Source organism: Capra hircus, chromosome 16 (assembly GCF_001704415.2).
Source record: "Capra hircus breed San Clemente chromosome 16, ASM170441v1, whole genome shotgun sequence".
Classification (NCBI taxonomy): Eukaryota; Metazoa; Chordata; class Mammalia; order Artiodactyla; family Bovidae; genus Capra; species Capra hircus.
This window is the reverse complement of record NC_030823.1, coordinates 69,438,747-69,456,907: the sequence shown is the minus strand read 5'-3', so window position 1 is coordinate 69,456,907 and position 18,161 is coordinate 69,438,747. Positions and strand designations below refer to the sequence as shown.

At 38.8% G+C, this 18,161-nt stretch overlaps 1 protein-coding gene across 1 annotated transcript in view; it reads right to left on the bottom strand.

The window, feature by feature from the left end:
* NSL1 (NSL1, MIS12 kinetochore complex component) overlaps positions 292 to 18,161 on the bottom strand; it is a 41,459-nt gene continuing 23,589 nt past the window's right edge. Inside the window, exons 5-6 of the mRNA XM_005691007.2 lie at positions 4,259 to 4,326; positions 292 to 1,764 (exon numbers count right to left, since the gene is read on the bottom strand). Coding sequence (XP_005691064.1) covers positions 1,486 to 1,764; positions 4,259 to 4,326 — 347 coding nt within the window. The 3' untranslated portion in view covers positions 292 to 1,485. The remainder of the gene's footprint in view (positions 1,765 to 4,258; positions 4,327 to 18,161) is intronic.

Below are 18,161 nucleotides of genomic sequence, written 5' to 3'. Positions count from 1 at the left end.
ATCTCAATATGAATCTCTTAAAAAGAAGACATTTTTTTACAGAAAAACAATTCAGTTATCTAACCTAGGAGAATTAACAATAATGCTTTTGTTTGCATGCTTTTGAGTGAAACTATTCATAGACCTTTGTACTGATATGAAAAAGCATGACATTAGTATAGCAATATTCTGTAGACTCCAGTTTTACAGTGAAATTTAGTTATGTGCAAGGTGTTGACCTACCATCCAACTAAAGCTGAGCTCCACAAGGCTTGAGACAAGTCTCAAAAATACACAGGATCAAGGCTGCAGTCTTTGTACATTATTTTAATAAAAACACACTATTGCATACAAATATACAGATCTTAAGTTGTAACATTCAAATTCAGAATGCAATAAAGTAGCTTTGTAAGTTTTCTTCACTGAGACAGACTTTCTTATTCATGATAATTAAGATATAATGAACAAGAGAAGTACATTATTTTCCAACCTCGTGATTAGTGAATTCCTCTGTAAAGGAATGAAGGTATACAATCGTTTGTAAGAAAACAGCTGGCAAACTAGATGGCCCTGCCTACACTGTATTAATGTGAATAAGAGAAACAATAAGAGCTAGAGAAACTCTACTTAAATGTTTACGAGTATAGGCAATACTGCTTTCTCAGACTTCTTTCTACCAATGATTATATACTTGATATGTGAACATTCTCAAATGTAAAATATTTCAATATGATCATCTGTATTTCTTCCACAGTGACAATTTGTTTAATGTTTTAATCTGATATATATTTTTGAACTGGATTCATATACAAAAAATAATGAGAAATCCTGAAATTATTAGTTCCAAGTCAACTTATGTTTAAAACTTAATCTATGAAAAACAAAAGTGTGTGTAAGAAACACCAGCTACATGGCAAGTTTTATTTCTAAGAGAAATTCTTACACAAATCATCTTCTTTGTCTTATAAAACAAAACCAAAAAAATTAAAATTAATCCCACAAATTCAAATTAATGGAACTTAGTGTAACAAAGTCAAAGCCAGTCTTGTCATCTGCATGTTAATTCGATAAATCAAACTGCTTTGGGGGAGGTACCCAACAAAACAACTGTATCTGCTACTGTGCAGAAATGATGACTTTCAGCCCTTAAATAAACTGTTACAGCTCTTTTTTAAACAAAGATGTATATCTGGGAAACACAGTGGGATATGTTACTTCTGAAATTCCACAAAAGCTGTAAGGCAGCCAAGTGTTGATGGTATTTAAGGACAGTAAAACTTTGTACTCTTAATGACTGTTGACAGGCTTTGTGTCAATATTCAAACAATATGCTTTTCATGGACTACAGATGAAAATATTACATCACACCCCAACATAGCATTACTATACTTGTATTAAGGAATCACTAGTTATCTGCTGTTTTAAACAAAGTCCTGTCCAGGCATTAGGCTGTAATCTAAATGTTGACAGTGCCTAATTTCACCTCTTAAGATGAACAAAAAGGGCTTATGTATCAAGATTAATTCTCTTTGGCTGCAACGGATACCATTTCCTCTGGGGGCAGTCTTTAGTTCGCTTTCTTCTCAGTACCAAGTCAGTAGTCGTCCTAGTAGAAGTCTCGGCTGGTGTGGCTTCTATCTGTGCTATAAAGCTCTCGGCTTTACCATCTGGTTTCCTACAGCAACTGGAAAAGACTTCCTGGTGGACTCTCTGGAGCTGGATAACAGGCTGCATCTTTAACACTTGGGAAAACCCATCTCCTTGTTCAATTAATGCAGGTAAGGACTTAAAAAACAAACAACAGTAATACGTAACGTTAATCTCAGGCTGAAACACAAAAACACAGAGGTAAGTATTTAAGTTGTTCAGGTCAAGCCTTTTTCTAAAACCTTATTTTTAGGTCACAGATAATCGGCATTACTTTAAAATACCAATTTTAGCTGAGGGATTTTAACAAAAAGCAAAAGCTAAAAAGATGTATTCTATTCCTATTTTATAATGCCTGGTAGTAAAATAAAACTCTAGTAAAACAGGAGGTAACAGGGACTTCCCTGGCAGTTCAGTGGTTAGGACTTTGTCCTTCCAATGCAGGAGGTACAGGTTAGATTCCTAGCAGGGGAACTAAAGCCTCACAGCAAGGTGAAAAGATTTACACACACACACACACACACACACACACACACACACACACACACACACACGAGGTTAACAGAATTTCAGAGGTAAATCTAATGTCTGGAATCCTGTATTTTAGGATAGTACGTATTTTAGAAATCTTAGAGGCGGGATCAGCGCGTTTTCCCTATAAAGGCCCAAGGAATAAACATTTTAGGTTGTGAGGGCCTTTACATTTGTCACAAGTATTCTACTCTCCTGTTCTAGTGTTAAGAGACCATGCGTGCACACACGCTCAGTCACAGCCCACTCTTTGTGGCCCCTTGGACTGAAGCCCACCAGGCTCCCCTGTCCATGGAATTTTCCAGGCACAGCACTGGAATGAGCTGCCTCCCCTCCTCTAGGGCCCTTCTAGCGCCAGGGGTGGGACGTGCGCCTCCTGCACCGGCAGGCAGACTCCTCGCCACCGCGCCACCTGAAGCCCCCGAGGCCACAGACAGCAAGCGGACCAAAGGACATGGCTCAGCTCCAAAACGATTTTACCTACAACAACAGGTGGCAGGCTGGGTTTTAGCCTGGCCCACCACAGCTCGCCAATGTCTGATTTAGAGCATGCTGTGAGAGAAGTGTGAGTACCAGAAAATCATGGGATCAATACACATCACAAAAGGCTACAGAAAGTAATCAGAACAGAGGAGATTCTGAAGGAGTTTAAAAATAATTTTCATGTACTAGATATCCAAATGGTTTTTGTTTGGGCAAAATACATGTCAAGAACATAGACAGTTTTATTATAATAATATTAAAACTCCAAGTTGGATATGCAGTTGATGGAAGAAATTTCCACATACTGAGGTATGGGGAAGTCACTCTGGTTTATACATGATTTAGTTTGAACTGTATGCTAACTCAAACAGCCTGTCTTGTGGCCTGTCAAACATACCTTGTACTTCTGCTTTCACCATTAAAGCAAAGAATGTGCTCATCATCCAGTTACACAAAGGGGGAAGGCATGACCCACTGCAGTCACCCAAGACAGGGAGCCCCGAGGGGAACTCAGGATGGGAAAGCCAAGATGAGCATTCTCTGCTTTGGATACACAGGCTCCCAGATAGTTAAGATGCACATTTAAGGACAGATTTCAACGACCCCAGATTCTTGCACCTTTCCATACACAGAAAAAAACACTAAAATCATTAACTTGAGACATCTGTTCTTCGCAATTAGCAGTAATCTTTTACCAAGTTGCAATCTTGACATTTCTTCCCCAGCCAAAAAATTTATATAGACTGGCTCCTCCCCTACCCTTTGGAGCAGTCCCATCAAAGCTACTGAGCAGCTCTTTCCTGGGCTATAGCCCTCGGTTTGATTCTAATAAACTTCTTCTGCTATTATTCTTATATATTATTTATTGATTATTTGCATAAATACAGTATAATACAGTGGTTAAGAGTACATGTTCTGGAGCTAAACATCCAGGGTTTAAATCCTGGCACAATGATATGTTTGGACAATCTGCTTAGCCCCTCTAGTTTCCTTATCTGTAAAACAAGGAAGCAGCAGTACTTCTCTCAGAGGGATAGAGTAAGGATTAAATGAGGTAATACAATATATGTAAAACAGTTAGACGGGGCCTAATTCATAACTGCTGATTAAATGTTAGTGTTATTATCAAAATTGTTTGATGGATTTCTAACTCTCAGAACTCAAAAAATATAACCAACCTTCAAAGAAAGTTAAGTTAAAGTGTTAATCGTTCAGTCGTGTCCAACTCTTTACAACCCCATGGACTGTAGCCTGCCAGGTTCCTCCGTCCATGGAATTCTCCAAGCAAAAATACAGCAGTGGCTAGCCATTCCCTTCTCCAGGGGATCTTCCCAATGCAGGGATGGAACCCAGGTCTCCTGCATTGCAGGCAGATTCTTTACTGTTTGGGTCACCAGCGAAACCCAACCTTTAAAGAAGCCAGGCATAACACTGGCACACAGTAGGTATGTAAAAAATGGTAATCATTCTGAATGTTACATTCATTTAATAACTTCACTAAAGATCTATTTAAAAGACTACTGAGAATTCCTATTACAACAGACTAACACACATATGAATGCTAAAAGCAAATACCTAGCTACACATGTTATTCACTTATAATTTAGCAGGCAGTTACCTTCATGGCTTCACTGATCTCCTTAGCTACTGTTTCTCCTCTGCATCTCAAGTTTTCCAACCGAGGGGCTGCAAAGAAACCACCAAACAATATTTTAGGTTTTTAATCTAATACCAAGTCATAAAAGACATGCAGGTGCTATCTGGACAATAATCTGTGAGGACTCTTCACCTTTACTTAACAAGAAAAGCAGAGGTTATTCTATATATAAAACAGAAGATCAGTGAAATAACATACTCTATTTATTTGAATATGACAAGAGGGGAGAAAATAATCTTAAAAGAGTGTGGATAATATGCCAATACAAAGTACAGCATGTTGAAATGGTGAAAATTAGGAAGCACAATATATCCACAAATGAGATGGCCTTATTAAAAGTGTTACATCAAAATAATTCCCTACTGGAAAGTGTAGGGATTAAATCCAATAGAAAATATTATCTCCTACTTTGAAATTCCACCATAATTCAGATTACATTCAGTAGTTCAGTAATCACATCCACTTAAAAAGAATTCAGAGATCATACAGTCATACTGTTGAAAGGCGATGGGGAATATAGAATGGATAAGACAAAAACAGAAATATGAGAACTATAGAGAAGACGGCGTTTCCCAGGTGGCACAGTGGTAAAGAATCCAACTGCTGATGCAAGAGACGTGAGTTCGATCCCTGGGTCAGGAAAATCCCCTGGAGGAGACAATGGCAACCAACTCCAGTATTCTTGCCTAGAGAATCCCATGGACAGAGGAGCCTGGTGAGCTACAGTCCATGGGGTTCCAAAGAGTCAGACACGACTCAGTGACTCAACAGACAGAAGATATGTAGTTGACCTTTGTGGACAGATTCAGAGTAAGAATCAGTGAAGTCTCTCAGTCGTGTCTGACTCTCTGTGACCCCATGGACAGTAGCCTGGACCAGGCTCCTCCGTCCATGTGATTTTCTAGGCAAGAGTACTGGAGAGGGTTGCCATTTCCTTCTCCAGGGAATCTTCTCGACCCAGGGATCAAACCAAGGTCTCCCGCATTGCAGACAGAACGCTCTACCGCCTGAGCCACCAGAGAGTAAGAATAAAGATAAGCAATCTAATTGAGAATTTTAAAGTCACATAATTTCTTATCACTGTAAAAAAGTTTTTAATATACAATGTGGCAATAATAGAAAGTATTTAAAAATAATTTTTATTAATAAAAATGAGATTCCTACATTTTGGGTGCTTCTGTTAATTCAGTAACATTTGGTTCTATTAAAAAGACAAATCTTCCATTACATATTTCCCATTAGCTTTGTTCTACACACTGTACCAAAATCCTTTGCAAATAAAAATGTTGTTGAAAATGTCTAAGTAATTCATCTTTTGAAAAAAGGGAGTATAAAAGTTGTAAGTGGATCTAAAACATTTCATAATCAGACTGATAAAATGCAACTCTAGTTGCAAAGACTTCTTTTTAGTTCAATTTACCTTTCCTGCATATGTAAATTAATAGAGATAGAAAGAATATTTGAAGAAATATGATGATTAAGTCAGAGTGGTGGCTACCTCTGAGAGCAGCAGAATATTGACCAGTAAGGAATATACAGAAACTTTTTGGGGTACAGAGTGTCTGTAAAATTGGGAAGCAGAATAAATATGTATTAGTTACACTTGCAAATAATATAGTCTATATCTTCTTCAAGTTACCTTTTCAAGTAAAATTTAAAGCAATGGATCTAACTGTTAAAATGTAAAAAATGAAATAAATAGGATATTTTCCTGATGTTTCCAGATTTTTGGACAGTGTGACTATATTTACAGTACATATGAAAACATAACAGCATATTATTTGAAAAGGTACTTTTTAAAAATAGGTTTATCCTACGTTAAAGAAGTTGTGGTACATATATGCAATGGAATATTACTCAGCCATAAAAAAGAACAAATTTGAGTCAATTCTAATGAGATGGATGAACCTAGAGCCTATTATACAGAGTGAAGTCAGAAAAAATAAATATCGCATATTAATGTATATATGGAATCTAGAAGAATGATACTACTGAAGAATTTATTTGCAGGGAGCAGTGGAGAAACAGACAGAGAATAGACTTATGTACATGGGGAGAGAGGAGGAGAGGGTGAGAGGTATGGAGAAAGTAACATGGAAACTTACATTACCATATATAAAATAGATAGTCAGTGGGAATTTGCTGTATGTCTCAGGAAACTCAAACGGGGGCTCTGCATCAACCTAGAGGGGTGGGATGGGGAGGGAGATGGGAGGGAGGTTCAAGAGGGAGAGGATATATATATACCGATGGCTGATTCAGGTTGAGGTTTGACAGAAAACAACAAAATTCTGTAAGTAATTATCCTTCAATTAAAAAATGAATAAATTAAAAAATAAATATATTTAAAAACCCATAAAAATAGGTTTACCCTATGTTTCCCAACTCTGCAGACAATATCTAGATCCAAGTGGCAGTTACATACTTTAATATGTACATATGTATACAAGTTCATCAAGCTGTGCACTATACATTATAGCTCAATATATACAAACATACACATAATGAACAAAATCTCTTTTTCAGCATTTACTCTAGAAAGTTGTCTTCAGTTCAGTCACTCAGCACGTAACACATATAACTTAACAAAAAATTATCTTCTGCAAACACACACGGATGGACAATAGCTGTTTTCCATCTGTTGCACAAGCAATAACAATGAAAACCGTGCCAAGTAGTTTGGGATTGCATGTAAAATGGAGTTAGGTCCCAGGCTTGGATAACTGCGAACAGATTTTCATACATGAATGTTTGGTGGAACATTCTAGACTTGTGCTGGACTTACACTATGTTTAGTATTCTTGGCCCCTGACTATAAAATGCCAGCTACGCCCTCCCATTAGTGCTGTAACTAAAAATTTCCCCCTATTTTTCAAAGGACCGCTAGGGGGCAGTACGGCCCCCGCAGTGAAAACCATGGTGCTCCTATTTTTCAGAATTTCCTTGGGAACAAGAACCTTATTCTCTTAATCTAGGACTCCCTCCTGCTGAACAAGTCCTGCGTGTCTGACTTGTAGAGCAGGTGCTTGAAAAGTATGATGGATGAAGGCTATAACAAAGTTTGCCATGGAGGCACAAAGGTGAGGTCAATCCAACAAGGGAATTGAAAGGAGTAAAAACTTCACAGATGTTGTAAGAGCTGTTATAACATAGATGTTATAGACTAAGAAGATTTCGTACTGGGTGGCTGGGGGTGAGTGGAAACAGGAGGTGGGTGGTAGAGGATGTGCTATACCAAAACAAGAGAATAAATCAAGAAAGAAGAAAACACAGGAACCAGGAAACATGATCCAAAACATAACAGAAGTAAAGGAAATCCCCAGGATGAGGAGGAAAGAAACAGATGGAATGAAAGCTCTTCAGCAGGCCTAAAGAGCAAACAGTCCAGATTAGAACAGGAAGACAAAAGGCTCCCAGAGGAAAACCTCCAAGAAAAAAGGAAAGCATTTTAAAAGTGGATTTGATGGATGTGTTTACTATATTGAGAAGAATTTTACAGTTCTATTGAAGTGTTTGGGAAAGAATTAGTGAAAGACACATCAGCAAACAAAGCAAACAGAAAAATAAAGCATTCCGAAGCAGGGGGTAGAAAGATGTTCAAGAAAGAAAATACACTCATAGTATGATTACCTGACTCATACTGAAGAACATTTACATAGTCATAACAATATCAATGCTTAATACTACTGATGATTTTTGACAAAAATGAAAGTGAAGCGGATAAGTGTAGATTATTCTTTTGAGAAACTTGGCTATAAAAAGGAGAGTTCAGGTAAAAGAAACAGAAGGAATGGAAGTTTTCCCTACACGTGACCTTCTGATAGCGCATTTCTGTAGTATTATGGGCTGTCATACGATGCCAATCAATCCTATGTATTAACTTTAGCAACTCTGTGACGGAAGCAGGTTTCATCAGCCTCTTTTTTTTTAGATGGGAAAAAAGGAGCTGTGACAGCTGAGAAATGTATCTGAACTAAACGAATAACTGAATAAACACTAAATAGAGTTAGAAACTCACAGCACACACTCTTCCATATTCTATATGTAACTTTCCAAACTACCACTTTGCCAGGAATTATGCTATACTCAAATGAATATAAGTTAACAAACAGTCAAAAATTTTGCTACAGTAAAAATCTCGTAAGATAAAAACAAAAATAAATTATGCCTAGCAAAGAATTTTTAAAAGTCTAGAGTTAAATTTGTTTCAACTATTAACATTTAAGTACTGTTTTGTTTTTAGTTAAGTAAATTAAATTCCTTTCTTTGAAAACTAAGGAGCATCAATAATTTTAGGAATAAAACTAAACACACAAAGATTTAAAAAAACCCAAAAAGGGAAAAATAAACACACAAATATGACCACTAAAAATGAAATATGTCATCTGTAAATGTATCAGAAAAGCATTCACCAACATTAACATCTGCTCAGGAATTCAAAATACACAAACTTTTCAATTTCTCACTTAAGGTTATTTTAAATGAATGTTCCACTTGCTGTAACTAGTAAGAGCTTACAGGTACTCGTGATCAACTGTCTCATGTCCAGATGGCTGGTCCTTGCCATACAGGAGACGGATGGGCTTCCTGCAGAAGCATCCTCAAGGGCTCTCTCCATCACCTTAATGGGAACACCTTCATGGCACCATTATTCACTGTCTCATCACAAACAAAGGTACCACTGAACCCAAAGGACTACCTCCAGATTCTATTTAAATGTCACGCAGTAGAACTAATGTGCATCTGAAGTGTGATTTTCCTAATATTTTTCATCATAAATGTGTAGTATTTCAGCTACACTATATGTTACATGGGGCTTCCCTGGTGGCTTTGCGGTAAAGAATTCTGCAATGCAAGAGACACGGGTTCAATCCCTGGGTTGGGAAGATTCCTCGGAGGAGGGCATGGCAACCCACTTCAGTATTCTTGCCTGGAGAATCCCATGGAAAGAGGGCCCTGGTGGGCTACAGTCTATAGGGTCACAAAGAGTCAGACGCAGCTGAATGACCAAGCACACACAAGTTTACACAGGTCTTTAAAGGGTAGCCTAGAAAGTTATTTATTTATAATACCATTTGCACATTTTTTCAGGGGGAAATACAGTTCAAATTTCAAAGTTCAGATTAAGTATAAATGTCTGAAATGTAACCATCTGTAAGTGGGTGACTACCTGTAAATATTCTAACAATGGCTTAAGCAAGCTGTCATTATTAGGAAAAAAGAGGAACTGTCTCTAAGTCCTCTGCTTGTAGGGTCAGCAAAAGAACTATCATAAAGTCTACTACAGAGAAACTTAAAATAGATCCTTGTCACTACTACATGTTTTGTGAAGGACAGGAAATAATAAAAAGGGAGCCTAGTCAATTAATTTCAAATAACTTTTTAAAAAAGTTGATGATATGGAAAGAATGATTAGTTTCACTAATAGGATCACAAAAGGTTATAAATGACAAATGAAAACTCATCCTATTGGTAGGGAGTTAATTAGAAGACTGCTGCAAAGATATATATATAAAAGTTTGCTCTTAAAAATGTGGAAGTTAGGCACCCTTGAGTACACTGCCTTCCCTAGTCACTTGCTTTCTAAAACACAGGGAAATGAAAAAGTGGAAATGAAAGATTGAGTAATCAACCTTGTTTTGCTTTTAGGTCACTGCACTGACTAAACTAGGAAACATGAAATTCCAAAAGCATGCACAAATTCAGAAATTCAGCAAGGAAAAAAAGGCATTAACTGAGTGTTTCCTTTCCATTTCCACTGTATTTTTATGAACATGTATGAGCAAGCATGCATAACATAGGATGTTTGGCTTGTACTAGTTTCTAAAAAGGGTAACTAAAGGCATGAATAAAAACCATGAGTTAAAAAGTAGCATCCCCGGTGAAAAGGAAACCAAAAACTAAGCAGTGATATATGACTTTCTGGAAGATAACACTTTCCCACAATTTTAACCCATCTGTTTAACACACGTGGTAGGCTCCTTGGCCTCTACTCACACCTACACCTCACCAGCTCCTTCAGTACCCAAGAACTGCATCTGTCTTAAGGTACCACATATTTTTAAGCTCCTAGCTTGTGTTATCTGGTCTCAGTCAAGACTCTAGCCTTCTCCTATAATGCTCTTTCCCTCTATTCCTTCCACTACAGCCTCAGTAGTCCCTTGTTCTATGAATACTCAAGCTCATTCTTAGGAACCTTGTTCTAGCTTTTCTAACTGAAAAGTTCTTCCTCTTGATTGTCACAAGATAAATTCCTTCTTGTTACTTCCTCAGAAAAGTGTTTCCCATCACCTAAACACATCACCCTAGCACTGATGTTATTTATCTTTCTATTTGTTGATACTTTCCTTCCCTCATTAGAATGTAAGCTCCACAGAGCAAGGACCCTATCTGTATTGTTCACCATTACATCCTCCACAGTGAGAATAGTTCTGGCATATAGTAGACATTCAATAAATATGCTGAATGCATGGGTGAATAATAGTCATGTGGTAAGTATTTACTGAGCATGATGCTATATGCTGGCTTCACATAATGCAAACAAAAATGCAAAGTAAAAAGCTCATGAAGCTTTCAGTTTTGTGAGAAAAGAAACAAACAAGCACATGTCGTAACAAATGATATTATGGAAATAAACAAGTATTATGACAGAGAATTGGGGAGAGATTACTTTTACCAGGGTGAGTAGGAAAGATCTCTCTGCGGAGGTAGCGTTTAAATAAGAAAAACTGAGAAGATGTCAACCTTAGAAGTACTGGGGGAAGTAAACTCATACACTTATGATCATTTTATCTATGACAAAGGAGGCAAAGATATACACTGAATAAAAGACAGTCTCTTCAACAAGTAGTGCTGGGAAAACTGGACAGCTACATGTAAAATAATTAAATTAGAACATTCTCTAACACCATATACAAAAGCAAACTTTGTTAAAATGGATTAAAAATCTAAATGTAAGACTGGATACTATGAAACTCCCAGAGAAAAACAGGCAGAACACTCTGACATAAACCATAGCAGTATTTTTTTTTGGATTTGTCTCCTAGAGTGATGGAAACAAAACCAAAAATAAACAAATGGGACGTAATTAAACTTAAAAGCTTTTGCACAGCAAAGGAGACCATCAGCAAAACAAAAAGACAATCTGAGAAAAAAATACTTGCAAACTATGTGACTGACAGGATTAATTTACAAAATACACCATCAGCTCATATAGCTCAATAAATAAATAAATGGGCAGAATACCTAAATAGATATTCCTCCAAAGAAGACATACAGAAGGCCACCAGGCACATGAAAAGATGCTCAACACTGCTAATTATTCAAGAAATGCACATCAAAACTACAATAAGGTATTACCTCATACCAGTCAGAACGGCCATCATCAGAAAGGCTACAAATGATAAACCCTGGAGAAGGGGTGGAGAAAAGGGAACCCTTCTACACTACTAATGGGAATGTAAACTGGTGCACCCACTATGGAGAACAGTATGGGAATTCCTTGGCGATTTCCTGATAGCTCAGTTGGTAAAGAATCCGCCTGCTTCCTGGGTTGGGAAGATCCCCTGGAGAAGGGATAGGATAACCACTCCAGTATTCTTGGGCTTCCCCTTGTGGTTCAGGTTTCAGTGAATCCGCCTGCAATGTGGGAGACCTGGGTTCGATCCCTAGGTTGGGAAGATCCCCTGGAGAAGGGAAAGGCTACCCACTCCAGTATTCTGGCCTGGAGAATTCCATGGACTATATACTCATGGGGTTGTAAAGAGTTGGACACGACTCAGCAACTTTCACAGCAATTCTTTTAAAAACTAAAAACAGATCTCTCAGCAATTCCACTCCTGGGCATTTATCTGGAGAAAACTGTAATTTGAAAAGACACAGAGCCAACACTATGTTCATAGCAGCACTATTTTCAATAGCCAATCAAGACATGGAAACAAACTAGGTGTTTACCGACAAATGAATCAACAAAGATGATGTGGTACATACACACAGTGGAATACTTCTCAACCACAGCAAAGAATGAGATGCCATTTGCAGCAACACTGATGGACCTAGAGATTATCATACTAAGTGAAGTTAGACAGAGAAAGACAAATATCATACAATATTGCTTATATGTGGAATCTTAAAAAAAATGATACAAATGAACTTACTGACAGAAGAGAAATAGAATCACAGCCATAGAAAACAAATTTATGGTTACCCAAGGGTAAGAGGGATATATCAGGAGTCTGAGATTAAAATATACACACTACTGTATATAAAATGGATAACCAACAAGGACCTACTTACTACATATTAATAGCATAGGGAACTCTACTATCTTGTAATGACCTACAATGGAAAAGAAACTAAAAAACAAATAGACACACACACACACATACAGCTGAACCACTTTGCAGAAAGAGAGGGTCTACAGAGGGCCAGAACAAAAAGGAAAGCTTTTGAAATGAATCTGGAAGGGCCAGGTCACATAACGGAATGCTGAGAAGGTCAAAGTCTATTATGTATTCTTTAAAATTGGGAGACTTTAGGATTTTAAGCAGAGAGGAATGAAAGTTGATTTGTGTTTTTAAGAGTATCCTAAATTTCTAGTCAAGCTGGTCTTGGAAGTTCATAAACTCCCCACTTTTGTCCAAAGTACCACTGGATAAAGACAGAAAAATTTTAAAGACAAATTCAAAGCATGTACAAAGTAAATTTCTATGAACCAGAAAAAAGTAGAAGAGAAAAAGCTTTTAAGTCAGGCTAAAGTTACAGACCGACTGGAGGGCAGACGGAAGGTAGGCAGTAAGTAACCAGGAATTTGCTACCCACAAGATTAAAAGGTGTCAACATGCACCAGAGGGGCAGGGAATGGGGAGAGCTGGCCTCATACATGAAACCAAGGGTTCCAATGGAGTTTTCCTACCCTGAAAAGGAGGCTGGGGGAAAAAACCAACAAACTGAGCTACTGAGCTGCAGCATACTTAAAGCTACACTAGCTGATGGCAGAAAATGCCTCAAAGCCAGGGCTATATTAAGCCGCCTGCTGACTTAGTGACTAGATCCACTATCGCCAATATTACAGTGGAACAGAGGCCCTCCCAGTGTCAATTTAAGATGTGGTTCTTGCCGGGGACTGATCAAGGGCCAGACAGAAGGCAACCACAAAACTGCTAGACAGGAAGAGGGGAAAGCAGCAATTAGAAAGTAAGCACATGAAAAACTCAGTCAAGAAACACTTGCTAAGCAAAATTCTTAAATACATGAAGAAATTACAACCATGAAGGACAGCCAATATAACCAACGTCAAGGGGAGGAATTTGCTGTAGATAAAATAAAAATAGAGCAATCTGAAAATGATTTTTAAAGGTTTCAGTTCAGTTCAGTCACGTCCAACTCTTTGTGACCCCATGAATTGCAGCAGGCCAGGCCTCCCTGTCCATCACCAACTCCCGGAGTTTACCCAAACTCATGTGCATTGAGTCGGTGATGCCATCCAGCCATCTCATCCCTCTGTCGTCCCCTTCTCTTCCTGCCCCCAATCCCTCCCAGCATCAGAGTTTTTTCCAATGAGTCAACTCTTCGCATGAGGTGGCCAAAGTATTGGAGTTTCAGCTTTAGTATCATTCCTCCCAAAGAACACCCAGGACTGCTCTCCTTTAGAATGGACGGGTTGGATCTCCTTGCAGTCTAAGGGACTCTCAAGAGTCTTCTCCAACACCACAGTTCAAAAGCATCAATTCTTTGGCGCTCAGCTTTGTTCACAGTCCAACTCTCACATCTATACATGACCACTGGAAAAACCATAGCCTTGACTAGATGGACCTTTGTTGGCAAAGTAATGTCTCTGCTTTTGAATATGCTATCTAGGTTGGTCATAGCTTTCCTTCCAAGGAATAAGCATCTTTTAACTTCATGGCTGCAATCACCATCTGCAGTGATTTTTGGAGCCCCCAAAAATAAAGTCTGACACTGTTTCCACTGTTTCCCCATCTATTTGCCATGAAGTGATGGGACCGGATGCCATGATCTTCGTTTTCTGAATGTTGAGCTTTAAGCCAACTTCTTCACTCTCCTCTTTCACTTACATCAAGAGCCTTTTTAGTTCCTCTTCATTTTCTGCCATAAGGGTGGTGTCACCTGCATATCTGAGGTTATTGATATTTTTCCCGGCAATCTTGATTCCAGCTTGTGCTTCTTCTAGCCCAGCGTTTCTCATGATGTACTCTGCATAGAAGTTAAATAAGCAGGGTGATAATATACAGCCTTGACATACTCCTTTTCCTATTTGAAACCAGTCTGCTGTTCCATGTCCAGTTCTAACTGTTGCTTCCTGACCTGCATATAGGTTTCTCAAGAGGAAGGTCAGGTGGTCTGGTATTCCCATCTCTTTCAGACTTTTTCAGTTTGTTGTGATCCACACAGTCAAAGGCTTTGGCATAGTCAATAAAGCAGAAATAGATGTTTTTCTGAAACTCTCTTGCTTTTTTGAAGATCCAGCGGATGCTGGCAATTTGATCTCTGGTTCCTCTGCCTTTTCTAAATATCTGCTGTCACACACCTTCAAATAGACAATTACTGTAACTGCTTGATATGTCTAATCTTAGATCTTTATCAATACATTTGTATATGGGCAGATAGGCACAGGGAGTTTTGAGTTGTTTATATATATACAATATATTCTGCTCTGTGATTTTTTTCATTCAAGTATGTAACATATGGTTCATTTCTGTGGTTCTTACTGGTAATTTTTTTTATGCTTTTTTATACATACACATGGAGAAGGCAATGGCACCCCACTCCAGTACTCTTGCCTGGAAAATTCCATGGATAGAGGAGCCTGGTAGGCTGCAGTCCATGGGGTCTCTAAGAGTCGGACACAACTGAAGCAACTTAGCAGCAGCAGCAGCAGCAGCACACATACACACAATTTTATTTAAATAGAGTATACACTTTTTTTTTGTTTTTGAGTAAGGGGGATTTTTTAATTTGTTTTGCTTGTTTCCTCTTCTCATCTTCCACTTATAATTCCATGTAAATTTGTCTGAGGACTCTCATCTTCTAGAAAATCTTTAACTTAATCTTTTAACTTTGCTTCTTTATCATCTATTTTTGTACTATTCTTGTTTTATTTCATGATTTATTTTTCTTCTGTAATGTCTGTTATGATTTCCTTTAGCTATGGCATGCATGCTAAGTTGCTTCAGTTGTTTCCGACTTTTTGTGACTCTCTGGACTGTAGCTCGCCAGGCTCCTCTGTCCATGGGATTCTCCAGGCAAGAATACTGGAGTGGGTTGTCATGCGCTCCTCCAGGAGATCTTCCTCACCCAGGGATCGGAACCATGTCTCTTAAGTTTCCTGCGTTGGCAGGTGGGTTCTTTACCAGTAGCACCTGGGAAGCCTTTCTTTAGCTACTGGAGGATCCTAAACCTTTAGGCAATGCCAAAAAATGTTCAAACTACCACACAATTGCACTCATCTCACATGATAGTAAAGTAATGCTCAAAATTCTCCAAGCCAGGCTTCAGCAATATGTGAACTGTGAAACGCCATATGTTCCAAGTTGGTTTTAGAAAAGGCAGAGGAGCCAGAGATCAAATTGCCAACATCTGCTGGATCATCGAAAAAGCAAGAGAGTTCCAGAAAAACATCTATTTCTGCTTTATTGACTATGCCAAAGCCTTTGACTGTGTGGATCACAACAAGCTGTGGAAAATTCTGAGAGAGATGGGAATACCAGACCACCTGACCTGCCTCTTGAGAAACCTATATGCAGGTCAGGAAGCAACAGTTAGAACTGGACATGGAACAGCAGACTGGTTCCAAACAGGAAAAGGAATACGTCAAGGCTGTATATTGTCACCCTGCTTATTTAACTTATATGCAGAGAACATCATGAGAAACGCTGGGTTGGAAGAAGCACAAGCTGGAATCAAGATTGCCAGGAGAAATATCAATAACCTCAGATATGCAGGTGACACCACCCTTATGGCAGAAAGTGAAGAAGAACTAAAAAGCCCCTTGATGTAAGTGAAAGAGGAGAGTGAAAAAGTTAGCTTAAAGGTCAACATTCAGAAAACGAAGATCATGGCATCTGGTCCCATCACTTCATGGCAAATAGATGGGGAAACAGTGGAAACAGTGTCAGACTTTATTTTTGGGGGCTCCCAAATCACTGCAGATGGTGATTGCAGCCATGAAGTTAAAAGATGCTTATTCCTTGGAAGGAAAGCTATGACCAACCTAGATAGCATATTCAAAAGCAGAGACATTACTTTGCCAATAAAGGTCCATCTAGTCAAGGCTATGGTTTTTCCAGTGGTCATGTATGGATGTGAGAGTTGGACTGTGAACAAAGCTGAGCGCCAAAGAATTGATGCTTTTGAACTGTGGTGTTGGAGAAGACTCTTGAGAGTCCCTTGGACTGCAAGGAGATCCAACCAGTCCATTCTGAAGGAGAGCAGTCCTGGGTGTTCTTTGGGAGGAATGATACTAAAGCTGAAACTCCAATACTTTGGCCACCGCATGCGAAGAGTTGACTCATTGGAAAAGACTCTGATGCTGGGAGGGATTGGGGGCAGAAGGAGAAGGGGATGACAGAGGATGAGATGGCTGGATGGCATCACCGACTCAATGGACCTGAGTTTGAGTGAACTCCGGGAGTTGGTGATAGACAGGGAAGCCTGGCCTGCTGCAATTCATGGGGTCGCAAAGAGTCGGACACGACTGAGAGACTGAACTGCCTGAACTGACTGACTTCAGATAGACTGGGGAAGACAAACAGACTGGATTTTCATTTTCTACTATATATATACCATTGACTATTTACAAGTTAATGTTAAGCTTACATTTATTAATAGCATGAAACAATAACTATAAAAACATAACACAATTTAAAATATAATGTGAGATCTATGGTAGTTGAATTGGAGGCTCTCCCATATATTTATAAGAGTAAGGTAAAGATAATCTGAATACATAAATCACTTTTCTGTAAAATAAATTATGCTCCCCAAATGTCTAGTATGTATGTATTTCAATATGATTATATGAAAAGAGAAAAAAGGGTAAACGGCTTCACACCAGATTAGTGATGTATCTCTGAAGGAGCAGTAGATGGGAAAGGAGGAAGGAGGCCAAAAACAAGTTAAACACTATCCTTATTTTTAAAAATTTTTTAAAAGAACATGTATAATTATGTACTTATTTCATAAATATTTCCTGAGTGTACTATGTCAGATAACGATCTTAAAGCTAAGGGATACAGAAGTAGACAAAACAAAGCCCTTGTTCACAGGGAGTTTATACTACAGTGAGGGAAGGGATGAAGACAATAAAATAAAGAGAAATTACATAATGTCAGTAAGTAGTAGGGGAAATAAAGCAGGTTAGGGTGACAGAGTATGAGCAAGGGGGTCAGGAAGGGATCTGACACAGACTGTCAGGGAAGACCTCGCTGACGAGGTTACGCTTTGAACAGAGGTGAATGAAGGGAGAGTCAGGCAGATAGTTTCAGACAGGAACCAGGGAGCAACAAGTGTGAAAACCAACCACAGGGCCAGTGCCTGTTTGGCACATTCTGGGTGAAACAGAAAGAATGCTAGTGTGGCTGGAGCTCAGTAGACAAAGGTGAGAGTGCTAAGAAACTAGGGTCAGAGATGAAACCTGAGGAGCAGCCAGGGACCAGGTCAGAGAGGACCTGTAGACCAAGGGGAAGTAGGATGCGGAGCCACTGGAAACTTTTAAGCAGGGGCTGATGCACCCTGATTATGCTTCAGAAAGAATCCCCTGGATGCCATGTGGCAAACTGAACTGGAAGGAGACCAGCAGACTACTGCAGCAGTCCCACTAAGAAAATATGGAGACAATGACAAC